The sequence below is a fragment of the Thunnus thynnus genome, chromosome 16, assembly GCF_963924715.1.
Source record: "Thunnus thynnus chromosome 16, fThuThy2.1, whole genome shotgun sequence".
In the NCBI taxonomy this organism is placed as follows: Eukaryota; Metazoa; Chordata; class Actinopteri; order Scombriformes; family Scombridae; genus Thunnus; species Thunnus thynnus.
Genome location: NC_089532.1, coordinates 17,850,810 through 17,869,965, shown reverse-complemented (window position 1 = coordinate 17,869,965; position 19,156 = coordinate 17,850,810). Strand labels below are relative to the sequence as shown.

The following is a 19,156-nucleotide window of genomic DNA, read 5'->3' as shown; positions in this document are numbered from 1 at the left end:
AAGTGCCACTTGTAATACAATGACAGTTATAGGAACTGTAATGGGATAAGAATGGCAGTGAAGAAGTACCTAATCTGAGAACGGAGAAGAAGAGCAGCCAGAACATGCAGAGGATGGGAGCCAGGATGACCTGGCTGATGGCTGCTCTGTGGATCCGCTGGTTGAGCTTGGTGGGAACGTATGCATAGTAGATGTTGTATCGGTCCACCATGTGCTTAAGGATCACATAGAGCAGACCTAAAGAGGCATAATAACACACATACACGGACTGATCAACACCATATATTAGTATATATTTATTAATATTAATAAAGTAAGTATTATGGGTACAATGGGTGCTGCAGGAAAAACATGTTTAAATATCTAAAACTCAACAGTAGTTTTTGGATAATGGTTGGCAGCAAAGGCAGTGTACATAATTTGAATGGGCTGAGAGAGAGAAAACCTTGGTATGGTACTTTAACATCATAGTGATATCTTATATTTTGTTCTCCTCAACACCCAACTTCCACCAGCAACCCCCACACATAAGACTATAGGGTCCAAAGACTTCTGACACATTTGAAACACTCACTGTAAAGTTAAATGTAATGTTCATCTTACAATAAAACGACTGTGATATGGCTGTAGTATAATTTGATTTTTTAAAAAAAAGGGGATGTGAAAATAAATCTTAACTGGCTCTGCTATAGAGAAATGTTTGTATGACTCAAATGCCCAAACAGCACAGGTGAAGCACACAGAGTAGCAGGGTATTGGGTATGAAAGGGCCTGTTCGGACTGAGGATTTGACTGCAGAAGTAAATAGAAGCTTGGTGAGCTCTGGGCAGAGACAGGAGCAGAGTGGGCGTCTGGCTCGCAACTCGCTGTGTCTGGGTGTCTGGGACTACAGCAGCAAATTCACACAGTCTGCACCGGGTTGGCAGGCAGTAGAGGAGAGTGAGGTTACATTGTGAATAGAGACAGCACATAGACACGCAAAGAGGGAAGAAGATGGGATCGAGACTGAGACCGATTGAGCTGAGGACAGAAGAGGGTCACCGCAATGTTGCTCACCAAAGGGTGTAATGATGGGACATGTGATGCTGTAGGTCACACTGACAGCAAAGATACACATGGTCCAGGCGTACTCCAGGCCGAATTGAAACTCATAGGCTTGACTCTGCAGCCAAAGACACAAACACAATAAGCTGTTTAAATCCTAAATCCAAGCACAATCTAATAAACCTCACATGAAAACACTGAGATATGCACGAAACTCTTAGCTAACCCGTTTGACATGAATGCGCTCAGCCTGGGACTTAGCAAAGCAGAGGCGGAGGGCGTACACAGTCAGCGCCGGGATACGAAGTAGCTCCATAGCTGTGCCGATCAGACTGGACGTAATCACGTAGTTTACAAAGAATGCACCGTTGTCAGGAAGAAACACACACCTGCACACAGAAAAAGATGATGCCTGAGAGCTTGGCTGCCACTCTAATGTCTTTTTAGGAGCCTTATTGCTTTTGATAATATATTGTTTCAACAGAAAAGACAACTCTTACTGGAATTTGACATCACTTTCATCCAGGAAGTTGACATCAAAGAGCCAAGTGAAGAACAGGTCCAGACTACAAAAAGAATAACATATGAAAAGGATATACTTCTAAAAAAAATGAAAGCACTGCACTCAAGTATTTATAAAAACAGAGGTCATATTGTATGTATGCTGTGAGTCTGTGAATCTGCTGTGGATGTACCTGGACAGACCAAGTGAGGGCAGGATGATGACCATGAAGACCAGCAGAAAAAAGCACTTGTGCATCGTTACCTGGTTCTCACCGGATCTGAGCAACACACATAAAACGAATGAAAAGGGAATCATTGTGCATGCATACATAGATATAAAAAAATACCTTCAACATGATTAATACATAATGTGAAATAATGTAATGCAAAGTCAGCTGACTTTACATTTTACAGGGGCTGTTGGGCTCATTAGCACGAACTACACTTTTCACTCCAGTAAACAGTTGATTTGCATGTGGTCCTTTGCACATCACGCCTGCACAACACGTTTGTGGGGGTGGTTATGTAAAGACAGGGTGCTCATAGGTGCTTCATGAGGTTGTCTCCTTATGCACAGTTGTTCTGCTCCTCCTCCTGCTAGTCACCATGCGCCGAGGAAGCGGCGCATGGTGACTACTGTGCATATCATTATCCTCACATGGAGATCTCTATGACAACCTGCCCAGAATAACAGTGCAGGGAGAGTGACAGAGAGAAGGAGGGAGAGAGGAGAGAGAGTAAAAAAGAGCAAGAGGGTGAAAGAGAAAAAAAATAATAATTGAGATGAAAAAATAAAAAGAAATACTGAGAGTTGAGAGGAAGACAGCTACACATGAAGGGTCCATTTGAAGAAGCAAAGGACAGGCATTTCCATTTCAGAGGAGAGAGGAGAGCTGTGCTTGATGGCTGGTGAGTACCTGGTCCAGTGGGACTCAAAGAAGGCTGAGTAGTAGACGATGAAGGGCAGGAGCACCGAAAACGCCCACAACAGGAGGGTTGGGAAGAACTGGGTAATGACAGGGCTCTGTATTGGACAGAAAAAGATTAATTAATAGAACCGAAGAGGGTCAAAGAGTAGTTTTAAGGTCTCAGGTTTTAATTCGATCTCAAACTCTGACCCGCAGACTCTCTACAGGCCTCGTGACGTTGAACTTGTCCATGGTGTTGACGATGATGGCGGGAGTGGTGAGGAAGAAGAGCAGCAGGAAGAGGAGGATGTTGAGAAGGACGCAGCGGAGCCACCAGCGAGATCCACACACTGACAGGTTTTCCCTGGTGACGGGGGGGAAATAATGAGCCTCATTTCACAAACATCTAGCAGGACAGTTAACACAGAAAGGAGCTCACTTCTCCCCCCTGATATGCTTGTATTGTATGTATTGACATAAGCCTGAAACAGCCAGCTAATCATCTCTTCTATACGAGGGGGTGAGTGTGTTTCCATTGCACTGGACTAGACCAGAGAGCAGGTTGGGAACAGCACACTTCAACGCTCAGTTTTAATGAAGAAACAAAAGTCCCTGCTCAACCCTGCAGCTTGCGACTGCTCCAGTAATCTAGTTAGTGCGACACGTTCATACACAAACACACTGCAACCAGTCAGGCATGAAGCACAAACAGTGAACGCTACTATCTCTTTGGTTAATCACATATGCATCACTCATTTGTTACATAATCTCACTGCTGCATTTTGCTTTCCAAGATAAGAAAGATGCATTAAAGCTAATTCAATCATCGATAGGGAACAAGCCTTAAGTGGTGTTACTCCTTTGAGATTTGCGACACACAAGCGACAACATACAGACACATCTTGAATGTTGGTATTAGCTGTTTTCGTTTTCTTAAAGTTGAACAGAGAGCTCAGAGAAAAAAACAACCAGCAATAGTGATACTCTGCAGCTATAAAGCTGAGTGATGTCTACCTCTTCAAACCCACAAAGAGGTTCATCATTACAAACTCGTGCTGTACAAGGATTATTAAAGCCTACAGAGATCTGGTTTTAAGTCTGGTCACAATCCTGAGGTCTCCAAAGATACCGAATATGTCAGCCTTAATTACAGGGAAATGTGTTTGAATGATGCATTAGGCATGTATAACTGGATATTACACTCAAAATATGTGTCTGCATGGGTTTCCTCTGGGTGCTCTGGTTTCTCCCTACGCTTCACAGATGTGCAAGTTAGTTTAATAAATTGCCTTTAGGTGTGACTGTATGACAGAAAATTGAAGAAGAATATTGGGGCCATTGATGTTTAAAAAAAAGAAAACGGTTTGAGTTCCAGTAGTGTTCGTACTGACCAGATGATGTCATTGGGAGCAGGTGCATAGCTGATCCCCCATTTATGCGACTGCACCACAGTGGTGATGCTTGACTGCTGAGGTCTGCGATGGCAGTGCACATGGCTGTAGTCCTTCACAATGCTAGAAAAACAAAACAAGATGTACAAAAGTAGTACACAAGCTTCCTCAGCACTCAGTAACGCCTGCTATTATGTCTTTTTATGGATGCTCCCTGCCGTGACAGGGTTTATTGTGATGAGAAGACCTCAGTGTCATGCTGTTATTTACTCACACAGCGGTCATCCTCTCATCACGGAAAGTCACAAAGGCAATGCCCAGCCGCTTCATGGAGATGCGGTTCTTCTCAGCATTGAACTCGTCAGTCCGCTTCTCTTCTAGCTCGCTGTAGTACTGTTCTGCATCCACCTGCAGAGAAAATTAGAGAGCACATTACTCGCTGCATCTTTCACACTCAGAGAGATCCCAGATTTACAGTGGCACGATACTGTATGTTGTCACTACATCTACCTACATTTGGATTGCAGTGCCATCCAGTGGTAATATCCTTTATTTGCAGCAAAACTCTGCTGCAAGTCTACTAAGAAAGTCACCAACGAATCTCAATGATGCTGATAAAATGTACCTTTTCAAAGCCGCAGATGTCGCAGCAGAATATCTGAGCGCACGGATGAGTCTTGATCATGATCTTCCCCTCCTTTTGGGCTTTTGTTGCAAAGTACAGCCTGCCTTTCATCGCCTTGCGCCTGCAAAACCCAGCATCCTCAGACAAGAGCATGGCACTGATCACAAACTCTATTGTACTTTAATTTATAACTATTACTGTACCTCTCTAAGTCCAGCCTCATCAGCTTGTGGACATCAAAGCAGAAACGGATATCAGTGACAGTACAGCTGGGGTAGGCCTCACTAGTGAATGGAGCAAAAGATGTGAATCATAATGAACATACTGAGATTGTGAATGTGCATGTATTTGCCAAAAATGGTCAGGGCCTCCTCATAACAGGAGTCTTTCAACTGAGACAACTCTCAACTTGGCTTAACAATTAAATAGAGAAGAATGTGTACTGGAAGTGTTTGGTGATGAGTCCTGGGTCAGAGATCTCTCTGGGTATAGAGGTAATCATCAGTGTCCGGGCAATCTGTAACGCATAAAGCAACCGCCGTGTTGGTTATGTTATGATAAAGTAAAAGAAATTCTTTGTGTAAACTTTTATCCATTATCTTCTCTTAAGTGAAAAGAAATCGGTTTGAGTTCGGCCAACATTTGTTGCATGTCTGTTGTCCAATAAAAGCATAAAATGCCCCAAAACACACTTAAATAATAAAAAACATTATTTTTAATAGATTATTTCAACTTATTCAAGTGTTTTTTTCTTCATTCTATTCAGTTTTCTATCAAGACACTGATGCTTGTTTCTAAAAATGTTAGGAAATGTTAATTTGTATTGGAAACAAGTCGAAATAATTTACTGCGCCGACAGATTTTTTTCACTTATTTGAAGAAAATAATAATTTTAGTACTCAATAACAGACAGAAATTGACTTGAGAAGATGACGATTTCTGCAGTGGAAATGTGGCCAGGCACTGGTGACAGACCTTCTCGTCTTCTCTGTACTCCAGCCGTATCAAGTGGTGAGCCATACACAGCAATGTGATGATGAAGTAGACCAGAGCAAAGACGCTGTGGAGCCACAGAAAGCTGTCCCTGCAAGGCACAGAAACACTGTTGTAATTTAATAACATACTGTAGATAGTCCCATGTCTTTCCACGGTTCTGTGACTTTTCATACAATTTGATGTAATTCGTGCAGTGTAACACGTACTTTGCGCTAACATTAGCCAGAGTTGTTTTTCCAAAGTTTTCAGGACTGTCTCCTGTAGGAATAATGCAACACGACAGAGAGTGAGACATTTTAATTTTCATATGACTCAAAGGAAACCCCTCCTCTTTTGTCTGAAGGGTGAGGTAACAATGAAGCAATGTCACTATTCAGAGAAAATCCATCTGATTTAATGAAACCTCACTCATCTCAATGAAATTTCACACTAAATTCAAACATCGCAGTCATGCCTAACTCTGCTGTTTTAATTTGGGGCCCCCCCTTTGTTTGCTGTTGCCATGCCAGCCTGTCAAAGTGTGTTGGTTTATTTAATGACTAGGGTGACACACTGGTCTATAAGATGACAGCCAGCAGTAATAAAATGTTTCTGTGGACAGCCCAACTCCTCGTAGACCCCATAATGGCTCCTGCCTCCGTCCCATTACGGAATAGCTTACTCAACACTTCCCACAAAATAAGCACACAACTGCCAAAAGGCATTTCTGTTGCTATGTAACAGCTGGTTTTATGCGCCATCCCACCCCTGACACCTACATGTGTACGTTCAGAGGAAATGAAGCACTTTCTGTTTAACAATCCTACTTGGGGAAGCTCTTGAATGAGTTGCCACTGGTATGCTAGCAACTCCCACGTGTTTGTATGTGTTTTTGTGCATGTGTTGTTATGAAGTTTGGCCTCTTTATATTGTTTTACAGTTTGATTTAAGTTAAAATTACCATTTCGGTTTCAATCTAATTTAATTTTTGTGAGACAGTTTGGCTTTTTTAACTCAGCTTTTACCACAGTTTGTTTAATGTTAAGTTTCTGTGCATTTAACCATTAACTCCTTTGGTGTGTAGATGTGTGTGATTGTCTCTGTGTGGCCTGGCCTCTCTCCCTGCGAGGTGCCCCGTCTGCCTCTCCTGAGGTTAAGGAAATCCCTTGGCTTTTAGACAGCCAGCCAGACCATCATATGAGAACCAAAATACCTAGGAGGTTCCCGGAAAAGTTGACCGGCAGGATCACGGCTAAAGACAGCAGGCAAACCACTGTCATGAGCAGGATGATGTGGCGCTGGAAGGACAGGTACGTGACGGCATCAATGCCGCATTTGCTACGGATCTCTTCATCCCTGCAGAAACAGAGAGACAAGTGTGAAAGAGGGGACACTCTCAGGGGACAATCCCAGAGATGTCATACTCTCTAAATGGACAGTAACAGACAGAAAGTAAGACAGAAAATAATTGTTGTGATGGAAATTCCACAAATGCAGATGTAATGGCAATCAGAGCTTAATCTAGCATGTACCCAGGCCTGTCTACTGTCAGGGCAAATGGGCCTACAGCTTATACCTCATCATGAGTAAAACTGTTGCTCCACCACTTTGGAGCCAGCAGCTGTGGTTACCAGACGGGAGGTTCAGGAAACCCAGTGTCATAAAATAGAACAAAAAAAAAGAAGAAGAAGAAGAAGTGCACCCTGGTCTCATGACAGCCCACACATTGAGAACTTGCAGGGTGGGTTTGCACTTTCCCAGCGTGAGCCACTGGCACGAGAACTAAAAACAGAAGCACCCAAACTCCACCGCAATACTATGGAAACCATGGACACCAGGGAAATCGCTTTTTTACAGACCTAAATCTGTTGTGTGCTGTCAGACTTGAGCAAAGTTCAAATATTCAATGGGAAAACCACGGCACCAGTGGTCGCACGAGCCCAGACTTGTTTGTTTTTGCTGCTCAATGAGATATAACAAGAGACTTTACGTTTCAGGGTGACATCAGCTTTGAAGACGGAGGGAACAATAAAACGATGGAAGCTGAGATGAGACAAGGGTAAAATAATTACAAGGGCAACTGCTTTGTGTACTTACTTCATATGGTAAAGCGATGTCAGCCATGAGCAGAAGCCCTGGAAGGAGAGGAGAATCAGAAAAACATCTAATGGATTGGTTATTAAAGATAATAAATTATGTACGCAAGTCTGTGCATGCCACATCTGTTTTTTTGCATGAATCCGCTATCTGCATAATAATAATATGATCTGCAGAGTGACACAGAGATGGAGATTTAATAGGTCTAGCCTGGAGCAGTAACTACTTTACTGCAGCCTCAGCTTTGTGTAGGCATTGGGCGATGACTCCAGTCTGACTCTTTGTCTTACACCGTTATAAACACGAATGGAGTGACCTCAAGTCTATCACACAGGTGTCATGGAGTTACAGACAGTCCAGCTGAGTCATGACCCAAACTTTCCTCTGACAAAGGTTGACACAGTGCCATCTTACATAAGTGTACTTTATTATAAAAGTGCATGAGGTAGCATTTTTAGACATCAATATATCATTGACAAATTAACTGTGACACTTTGGTATAATTACTGTAAATAAATGTAAAAGCAATGTCAAACATCAGCGGTATTGTTGATGATAGTATTTTATTTCCCATAATGCCTTCTCCGTCACAGTTTGCGTTTTTGAGTACAGACAACTGGAGTCTGTTTGTTCACAGTTTGCAGTTTTGTATTTCAGTAATTATGGTGATTAAAGGTACCTTGTGCAGTTTTAACCACTGGTGGCGCTGTTGAGTGGAGTTTTGATGAGCAGTTATGTTTTGTATTTCTCACTGGTGTCTGTATGAGGATGCATATGCTTGGCACAATCACAAGGATGACGTAATTCACTGTCTGAGAGGAACATACATGTTGTCAAGTGTCATCTTTTAGCATTTATAGCATCTCACAGCCATGAAATGACTATGACCAATTGTCACACTTGTTCGGTGATAAAATAACAATGCACAACTGGTTGACTTTCTGGGCTTCAGTTGCTCTGCTCATGACCAGTGTGTTTGCTGTGGTGCACTGGCTGGCAGTAAAAGAAGCAATAGTGGAATATTGTCTGTTGTTTGGTGTGAATTTGTTTGGGTATTCTTGATCTGCAAAAGAGATGAATGCAGCAGGACAACAGAGCAGATAGCAGAGGAGGCGAGAAGAAATTAATGAAAAAAGCAAAGAAGATAAAGAATGAAAATGTCTAAATATTAGTGAAGCTCTTCCTTGGTGTACAAAGCTAAAAAATTGAGAGGATTTTGGACCAATATGGAGGTGACACTGTTTTTACTGTGCTAGTCAGCCATTTTATTTTCTTGAAGCACAGTTAGCCATAACTTATTTTGATGTATTCTTTTAGAAGAGCTAGTTCTAATTAGTTGTGCCTGACACAGTAAAAACTACAAAATATTCAGTATTAAAGCTGCATTCATTGAGAACATTGACAACATAAAGTTATAGATAGAGGACCACACAGACAGAGACTGAAAATTAAGTAAGTTAAGTAAGTTAGCAAACAATTATTTACACACCAGCTGATACGGAGCAACATTAGTAGCTCTGTTTTGGTCTCCACCAGCTGTTATAAGAAATCATGCTCTTCAGTCGCTAAATGCTCCACTATGTCCACAAGCTAGTTTTACTTCGTCTGTCTTCAGTTTGGTGCGAGGCAGGTAGTGACCAGTGTGTTTATCTGAAGTTTTTTGCTGAAAACAGGTGCTTGATGCCGATGCTGGAAACAGGGCTGATGAGAGTGAACTTTGTGAGCTGTAAAATCAAACAAGGAGCTAAAAGACACTACAACTGCAGAGTCAGGTGATAATTATCTTTGGGTTTGTCATTATGAGCAACCCCTTTTACATTATACATTTGATCTTTTGTTCATGTGAAAATATTGATTTGTTCAGTTTTAATGTAAGGCCGCAGAAGAAGATGACAAACTGATTTGAACTCAGAATGTAAACAATTCAGATTTCAAAATATAAAAAGGCTTTGCCAAACTTTATGGGTAAGGAATGCATTCAATATGTTCGTTAAACCTTCAGGACACATAAAATGTTTTTTTCTGAATGTAATGTAAAGAATGTTTACACTGAACTCCGCAGGGTACCTTTGATTGATCTGAAAAAAATGCTATTAAGGGCTTCCTTGGTGCTTTTAGGAGGTGATGAAAAACTCTGAGTGCTGAACAAAACTCACCATGTCCTTTGTCTCAGAATCAGAGGGGCTGGACTCAGATGGAGATTTCTCTTTCTCACTTGGTTCTCCATAAAAAAGAGAAGTGAGACTAAAGTGGGAAGACAACATAAACAAAGAAAAAGCAGGATCATTACATTGATTGTGACCTGAAATGATCTTATCAATACAACCAATATTTAACTCAGTGCTGTAAAGGAAATCACAGCCGAGACACACTGCTGTAGACATGCAGTCCCATTACAGCACCTGTGTGAAATCAATCCCTCTGTGTGTATATATACAGAGGACATAAAACACATACAATATAGCCCAATCTAATAAAGTCAGTGATGATTGGATTCGTGGATATTTCTCTGTGGGCTGCACCACTGACGGTTCAGCAGCGTGTCAAATTAAGCAGCATAATTGAATTAGTACGAGAGACGACCGCTTGGCAAAACGCACAGATGCTGCTTGCCCTCGAGTGCTATGAAGCCGCCGCCGGTCAGGCAGAATCAATCAAGCCCGCACTCCTCTAGAGAGGTGATTCAGGTCAAGCAGAAGAAAACAGCTGTAGACTCATACAGGCTGCTGGGTGGACCTGGACTCATTTTGTGACTTCGAGATATCTGAATTAGTGTTGAAATGATTTCTCGATTAGTAGTTTGACAAAAAATTGACAAAATCTTTAATAATTGGTTAATCGTTGAAAGGATAAGTCTGGTGATATCATATATTTTTCTTATTGTCATTAATCCAATGAAAAAGAATAAAACCATGAATTGATCCCTCTAACAAAATACTAGCTAAAGCCTGATATAAATTACTCAGTGCTGTAGAGCTCCATTGTTGTAAAGAAATGATTTAACACATAAATGAGCTACACGTTTGCTCTGGGTGACATATTCATATGTTCATTCAAATGAACACAGGCACTGTAGTCTATTTTCAGTCAATCCCAGATACACCGTCCTCCTGCAGTAAAAACTCACTAGAGCACAAAATCTATATTAATCTGCAGCTGAAAATAGTCCCCAACAAGTGCTCAAATACCTCCTGTTTGATTTGCTAAAAATCAACAATGGTCAGCTGTTTTATGAAATTACTTTGCTTTAAAAACAAAAAAGTACTTATATCGGCCATCTGTTTTTAAAGATTTATGTCTCTTGAAGAAACAAATGGACTTAAGCAGATCGGGTAGGTATGTGGGAAAGTAATAAGAGAAAGATTAACACCTTGTTGGTTTTGGTCTTTTCATGGTATTTATTGACAATAAAAAAATTATAGAATAATGGCAGAATTCCAGCATTAATGTTTAAGTTATTCATCAAGGTAAAATGCCAAACACTGGCTAGTTCTGGTTTATCAAATGTGAGAGTTTGTTGCTTTTCTTTCTTTTATATATTTTTATTGATTGATTGAATTGTTTATTTAAGTGTCCCGCACCTTTCTGGTGCCAAGCCCACATGGACTTACAAGACACTAGACAAAAATAACCAATTGTAAATTGAATATCTTTCGGTTTGGGACTGAAACAGTCAATTTAAAGACGTCACTTTGGGAAAATTGGATCAGAATTTTTCACAATATTCTGGCATTTTGTACATTAAATGAAACAAAATAATCAACATATTAATCATTAATGAAAATACTAGTTAGTTTACATATAGAAGGAATCAATAAAGTTGCATCACTCCAATAGAAGCTCCCTCCAGTACTTTTCTTCCTACGCAGTACTCTTTATACTCAGCAGAGGGAGCTGCAGGCCGCAGCATCAGGACTCAGGAGTGGTTCCACTGGGGATTATTTCTCCATTTTAAATGTTGACATGGCTCGCCAACCAGCGAGTGTATCAGATCTGAATGAGGGATTTACCTGTCATTCTCCATCAGCAGAGCCAGGCGGCCGTAGTCCCAAGCAGCCTTCCTCAGACAGGAGAAGATGAGCAACAGGAACTGTAACACAGACCACAAACGTGAATGCAGACCTCTGTATACACACACACACACACACACATACACACACATACATACAATCACAGACACACACACACACTCTATGTCCTCATATGCTCTTGGTCTAAAATTATCCAAAACCTTTCCATACTGCTTGATCCTGACACAATGAGGCTTCTCTCTGGATTTCTTTAAGGAGCTTACAAATAATAGACAGATTCAAAATGCAGCAGCAATAATAAGCCATTTTCTTTCTTTAGAGTAGTATGTGGTTGTCTTGGAAACTACCAGACAGGCATGCACACGCGAACACACATTGTGCACTAATGACGAATGAGTGTGGTCAATAGCAAAAATAAATCTGAATAGCATTCATTCTGCCACAAATACAGAGCAAACATCATCACAATTAAGTAAAAAAAAAAGAAGAAACCTATTAACTTGCACATTATGGTACATAATAGTGTATTCATGCTGAAAAGCCCTGGTTAAATATCTCTGAGCAGAACTGGGCCACGATGAATGTTGACAAATGAAAATGGAGTAAAAGTGCTGATGAATGTTTGATTTTAATTATACTGCATTAAATCATTAACTCATTTGAGTTTAGACACCCATGTTAATAGGAGGGAAGCTCCCATTAATACTGAATGATTCATTCTCTAGTGATCCAAAGACATGCATAAGCAATCAGGGCAACCTTGACTGAGGCTTGTAGATGAATAATGAGCGTACATGTTCGCATTAACAGTCAGGGCCCAAACTTTTTCTGTGTCCATCGCCTCCCTCTTGCTTTATTTTGTTTTGTCTTGATGCGTGGGCATGCCCTCCTCAAGATTCACACATGATTTATTTTGTATGATGATGGAATTGATGCAGAGGCGTGCTCCCGTTACCTGGGGGGAAGTGTGCTTTGACTCATGCTTGTCATTAAGAGACAACGCTCAACTCTCTGTGTTGTCTTGACAACTAGGCAGCCATAAAATTAGCCGATTAAAACGCAGAGATGGCAGATTGAGAGAGATATCAGTGTAGAGATCAAGCTTGACAAGGCCTGACAATGGGAATGAGATAGTTGACAACTGAAAGTGTAAGCATATCATTATCTGAGACACAGGAGGAACAAATAATAATAATAATCATGATAATAATACATTTTATTTAAATGCGCCTTTCATGACACTCAAGGTCGCCTTACATCATTTAAAGCATTAAGTAAACATTAAGACATTAGTAGATATTAAGTAAAAAATAAGAAGCCGTTGATGCAGTTAAAAAGAGTAAGCTAGTTTAAAAAGATGGGTTTTAAGAGAGGTTTTGAATTCTGTAATGGAGGCCAGTATGCGGATGTAAGGAGGAAGGGTGTTCCAAGGTTTGGGTGCAGCACAGGAGAAGGTCCTGGCACCCATTGTGCTGATGTTGATGGCCGATAGTGCCAGCAGACCTGCTGATGAAGGCCGCATGTGCAAATATGCATAGCTTGCAAATATGCAAGTATGTTTATAGCAATACACTGTATCGTGCTATGGGAAAGGAAAGTTTAAACAAGTGGTTTTAACGCAACTTGATATGACATTCACAAAAGGCGTTCAATTTTCAGTCTGTGTCTATGTGATCATCTATCTATGTTATTATGAAATCCACAAGCGTTGACAAGGAGAGGAAAACAAAGAGCTTCACAGTGGCAGTGACTGCAGCTTTGACAGGCCTCAGTTTTTTTAAAGTGTTAATTAAAGTCTCATATTAAATTTCAAAGACAGTTTCCTGAGAAAATAACAAACTAAACGTCCTGGCTCATCAGAGGAAGCTAAATAGAGATGGATGTTTCGTGACATATAATTCACTACACATGAAGTCTCAATTGTGAATCAAATGTGCTTATTACAATGCAACATCACCCATCTGACTGTTTGACATATATATAGAGCTATACATCCAACCATCCATTATCTACACCAGCTTATTCTTTGCAGGGTTATGGGGGTCTGGAGCCCATCCCATTGGGATGTATGCATTGGGCAAGAAGAGAGGTACACCCTGGACAGGAAACCAGAGCAACCAGAGGAAATCCACGCAGGAAAGAACATTCAAACCTAGCCCAGGGTTTTAACCTCAGGACCCTCTTTGTGTGACCACTTGGTGTTAACCACTATGCTGATCCAGCTCTGACAGCTCTGTACATGACATGTGCAGTACTAAAGCCCCAGTACTTTATTTTGGGCCACTGAATTGTGAAGTATGTTTGACTTATGGATGAAAATTTTGACTTTTGTGTGTTTCTCTGTGGATCATAACTGAAATACAAGCCTGTATTCCTGCTGTGATAACACTCATTTGTGCTATAAACAGACCTTTAACAGCATCAGCATCAGAAAAATTAGATTTGTTTGCTGTCTAGTGAAATCTTAGTCCCTGAATAAAAAGGCTCGTCAATCAAGTTGAGAGAGATGGAAGCTTTGGAAAAAATGTTTGTGTGTATTTACTGCTCTTTTGTTTATATTTTGGATTACTGATTGTGTCTTTAAGCATCATCATAGTTACACACTGTAAGAGGACCTCTTAATAAAGACATGGCCAAATGCAGATGCAGTATGTTTAAAGTGATGTAATTCATACACTTGTCATTGATTTTGCCTGATTTAGGTGTAATAAAGTTGAGTGAGGAGTATGTGTAGATTAGTGTGAAAGTTACAGTTAGGACCTAGAATTAGGGTTAAAATAAGATTAGGTTTACAATTACATTCGGCATATAGAAGCATATTTTGACATGTTACAAATACGTAATATGTCAAAATTCATTTACACAGTCATGTGTGATGTCCAACATTTCTAACACCCCTGATGCTGCTGTTGTTCTTCATTACAATCAATCACAGAGTGAAGTGCTTGAGACAGGATGTCCATATATATTTGTATAGAAACAGCCCTCTGACCATGTACAACCTCTTGTTGTCTGTTTAAATCAGAGCTCTTCATAATGTCTCAACGGGGGTGTTGGCAGCTCTGGATATATTCAGAAACCTTGTGGTTAAGGCCATACAAGCTGTAGAAGTATATGAAGAAGAGATGATTTTGTTGGTGGAAAAGACAGTCAACAATCATCTCGTTAAAGAGGGTACATATGGTTCTAACATCCACCTGTTAGCTACTTAGAAAACTCTTGGAAAAATACATTAGAAAATTCAGCTGCACTGAATATTATAGAGAGTGGGAGTTGGAAAAGGGACATTTGGAACAGATTCCAAAAGACCAAGGTTTTTCTGGAGTTAATAGTGTAAACAGTATATGTTATTGGGTGAGTGTTTGCGAGTATGTTGTCTGTACCATCCAGAGCACAACATTGATGGCGAGGACCGTGGGAACCCCTCCAAATGGCAGACCCTGGAGGACGCTGCTGCGAGAGTGTGAGCGGTAGCATCTCTCAGCTGTGCTGTTCTCTTCCCCAAAGGACTCCAGGAAACCCAGGACATCCAGCTCCACAGGCCTCCCCTCCACAGGGGGTGCTCTTGTGACAAACAGATCAGAGTCCGCCATCAGCACTGGACCATACCTAAAGACAAACAGAGACAGAATGAGAGATGTGCTATTAGCCAAGACTGATGATTTTGTCTCTTTGGCTTGAGTTTTAGCTTTGAGCCGGAACTTGTTGAAGTTCTGATTTACTGATCAATACCATTTCAGTAATAATCCTATTAATGTTGTAAAATGAATAAAAAGTATTCTTCTTTCAAACAGTCTCACTTTAAAAAGGAGTTTTAGTCATAGTAAGTTGTTGCCATAGCGCCCATCTTTTCACGACTCACTCACCCTACAAGCCTGTATTTATAGACTGAAAACTATAACGTGTGTAGATTTGTATGGAGACAGTAAGGGTGTGGTGTTGGCAATAAGCGACGAAATTGGGATTTAATGGGCTGATTCTTTTTAACATACAATCGTTGTCACTCATTTTTATCAGAGTGTCTTGCAAGTACTCTAAGTGCAGTTATGATACTGTTTGCAAGGATCAGTCTAATGACCATCATGGTCCATTAGCAGCCATTGATCTCTGTCTGTTTGTGTATCTGCTGAACGGAAGTGGAGATGTGACATGAAAATGACAAACTAATTGGATGACATATATAGTGGAGGTTCTTTAAAAAGCCATAATATGCTAACAAGTCCATTTAACCACATAAACAGGAGGATATTTCTGTTGTGAGAATGAAAAGACTTAATTTAAGAGTAAAAACTTAGACTGTGTGCTCAACTGCGTGTTTGAACAGCTTGCTGAGGATTGGCATTTATTGCTTCTGTGTGTGTGGAGCATGCACAGGATATGATCAATTCGCACTGCCACGACCACAGAATGAAGGCCTGAACCATCTGTCCTCCAGCAGCACACGCACTCTCCCTGTTTTCAATCAATACAGTCCCGACTCCCAACTGCTCAGCCTGTGTACACTCCTCGCTGAATAAACAGTCCAAGGAAATGGAGCAGCAACAGAGTGCTGACAAAGCTTTGCATTGATACTGCCATTCCCCTTGAGTGAAAGGCATCAATCATCAGATTTCGTGGGAAAAATGAGATTGGACAATAAATTCAGAGATGTTGTTACTGTGACAGAACGTGCATGCTCTGTAGTAAACAGGCTGTGTGCTCGGCAGCAATAATTGGCAGCCAAAACTGCATCACAACGCCGGCCAACGGCTCTGCTCTCCAACTCTCACAAGAGCTGTGAGGTAACAGGAGAACAACAACAGTGAGAAAAGGAGAGGAAGCTAAAGGCCTCCAAACTGGCGCTAATTACTGAACCAAACCTCGCTGTGATTTACCACTGCGCCAATGATGTCACTTCCTGAGAAGCTCTATCGCAGTTTTGTGAAGCTTTTACCAAATGGAGTTTGTGCAACAGAAGCCTCAGCAGGATGTCTAAGTGTAGGAGGCCAGCTGATCAATGGCAGAGCAGTTGGACTGCTGTACATCACACTGTCAGAATGATCTGGAGAAGAGAAGCAGTATAAAAACACAACCCAGTAATCTCTTAGCAGCACTTTCTGCGCCGCTGTACTCTCTGTCTTACTTCCTGCTGTGAAACTGTATAGCTTGCAGTCATCAGATACACAGCATCTGAGCCTCCCTGTGGAGACAACTAGGGTGGAGATTCCCTAAAGGACGGATCACAAAGCAAATCTATAACATGCACACACTCTGTTCAACTGCAGAGCTGTGTTTCCACAGAAGCTAATGTACCGTGAATCACATTTTCTCTCTCAGCTGACAATGAAATAATCTGTCAATACAGCATGCACAAACGGATCATTATACTGCTAAAAATGGATTAATAATCACATGGGCTTACAGCACAAGGAGGCACAGTGCACTTCTCAACAAAAACAACCATTCAAATTCTACAACAGAGACTTCCACTCTCATAACATGATTTAACAATGACAAATTATAACAAATGGTACTTTAATTGTGGATATTTATGTCCTAAGATTGTTTATATTTTACAGGTGAAGATTTGATTCTAAAACAGGCATTTTGGAAACATTTTCAAACCAACTGATGCTTTATCAAGATATTTTGAAGTTGTATGATTAATATAACAATATATCAACCACAGCATCCAGACTGACCCTCAATCGTATCTTTAGATAAAATATATTGCTTGTAAACACAGCATTTTACTACCTTTGTCGGAATAGCAGAGATTCAGTGAAAAAGTAGACTATTCCTGAGATGAGCTGATGGTAGCACACAAATCAAAGAGCAGTAGTGTGAACTGTGACATTAAGCAACAGCTGAACAAAAAAAACATGATGCCTTATTATGGAAAATACAACTTGCGAGCTGTAAACTAAAGACACACTGAGCTCAAACAAAGTTTGACATGCAGAAGCTTAAACCGACCTTTATCGGCTCATTGAGCTGCTCTTCTTCTTGCATCAGACAAGTCACTCACTTTATTTGCTGCCAGCTGCTGATGCTAACAGTCAAACTCTTCCTCTCCACCTCCACAACAGAGCAGGATGCTGAAGGATACAGGCGGACTGTGGCGTGGTTTCACACAACATTTGGACAAACGTCACAGCATGACTCAGCAGTTTAAGACTCTGTGGATATTCTCTTTCTGTCTCAGCCCTCGTATATAAACACTCAAACGTGCTCATCCCGTGGTATCCATTTCGTCTTCATCTCATTCAACTCTGCAAATCTGAAGACTCTCTAATCCTTTCCCTCTGCTTCTCTCCTCCTCGTCCCTAAATCAGGCTTCCAAGCCAACGCAGCAGATTATCAAATGATGTTTGGCTTGAGAGGCAGTGTTGTGCCTCCCGCTGGCAACTTGAGTGAAATCTCTCCTCTGTGTTCAGTTAGACTATTATGATCACAGACACTGAAGTGCAGGAGCTGTGAGCTGGTGATGAGAGATACCCGAGTTGGAATCAGAAAGCACAAGCTGTAAAAAGGAAATGCTAGCTCATGTCAGCTAATCGGCTCATTGCACCAGAAAAAACAGCTGAGGTATCTGTGTGTGTGTAAAAGAGAGAGAGGATATCATCCCAGAGGTGATACAAACAAAACAATTAAACTGTAACTCAGATGATGGACAACTTGCAGTAAACACGGATTCAACGCAGCTATCTAATACCACTCCCTCATAATATTTGATTAAATCAGCCTCTCATGTAGTTGTACAAAAGATTGTCTCAAAGCATCATGATTTTGGAGTCAACTACTCATTTTGGCTGAAAATAGAGAATAAGAGTGTAAAACCATGTTAGCAGTCCTATGAGGCTGCACTTATGGCAAACTGGTGCTTTGAGCTAAATGATAATGTTACCATGGCAATACGCTCACAATGACAATGCAAAAATGTTTCGTAGGCATAATGGTTACTGTGTTCACCATTTAACTTTAAAGTTGCAATGCATGACATTCGGCCACTAGATGTCGCACTATAGCACTAACATCTCAGACCAAAAACGTGTCATTTACTCAGTGATCAAATATGAATCAAGATTCTGTTAGTGCATTATCTATTTCTCACCTCAAATGTTTTCATAAACATATTTTACTGACTGTTTAGCTGTAATTTGAGAAAGTTTGTGATGCTGCCGCCATCTTGGAAACAGATATGGAGGACACAGAGGGACTCACATGCACTAATATGCACGTGTGGCTTGTGTGGCTACCAAAACAAAGAACAGAGAAGCTCAGATAACAACACATGCAGAGAGTGTGACTTCATTCACTGCTCAGATCGCCATTACTCCACTATATCTTTACATAGCAAATAGTTGTTTGCTGACAGCCACTGGACCTTTAACATGACAGCAAATTGTTATAGAGCATCTTTTTTAGCACTAAACCAAAGTACAGCTGAGGCTGATGGGGACACCAGTTTTGCAGGTATTTGGACATACTTCATTTTGACCTGATGATGGCACTATAAACAATCTGAGGATCATCAAAGAAAATAAAGCCTTATAGCCAAATTTTAGTCATATTTTAGTTGTCACTTCCTACATATACATA

At 40.8% G+C, this 19,156-nt stretch overlaps 1 protein-coding gene across 2 annotated transcripts in view; it reads right to left on the bottom strand.

Moving 5' to 3' along the window:
• Positions 1–19,156, bottom strand: part of tmem63c (transmembrane protein 63C) — a 30,350-nt gene that overhangs the window by 2,392 nt on the left and 8,802 nt on the right. The window contains exons 2-20 of one of the 2 annotated variants that reach the window (XM_067613844.1): positions 14,959–15,184; positions 11,555–11,634; positions 9,701–9,788; positions 7,545–7,582; positions 6,661–6,803; positions 5,675–5,726; positions 5,448–5,556; positions 4,916–4,989; positions 4,676–4,756; positions 4,473–4,593; positions 4,122–4,255; positions 3,848–3,970; positions 2,667–2,820; positions 2,466–2,572; positions 1,740–1,826; positions 1,545–1,610; positions 1,271–1,433; positions 1,057–1,162; positions 70–237 (exon numbers count right to left, since the gene is read on the bottom strand). In XM_067613844.1, the coding sequence (XP_067469945.1) occupies positions 70–237; positions 1,057–1,162; positions 1,271–1,433; positions 1,545–1,610; positions 1,740–1,826; positions 2,466–2,572; positions 2,667–2,820; positions 3,848–3,970; positions 4,122–4,255; positions 4,473–4,593; positions 4,676–4,756; positions 4,916–4,989; positions 5,448–5,556; positions 5,675–5,726; positions 6,661–6,803; positions 7,545–7,582; positions 9,701–9,788; positions 11,555–11,634; positions 14,959–15,168 (2,104 nt within the window). In that variant the 5' untranslated portion in view covers positions 15,169–15,184. The other variant, XM_067613845.1, reaches the window with a different exon arrangement.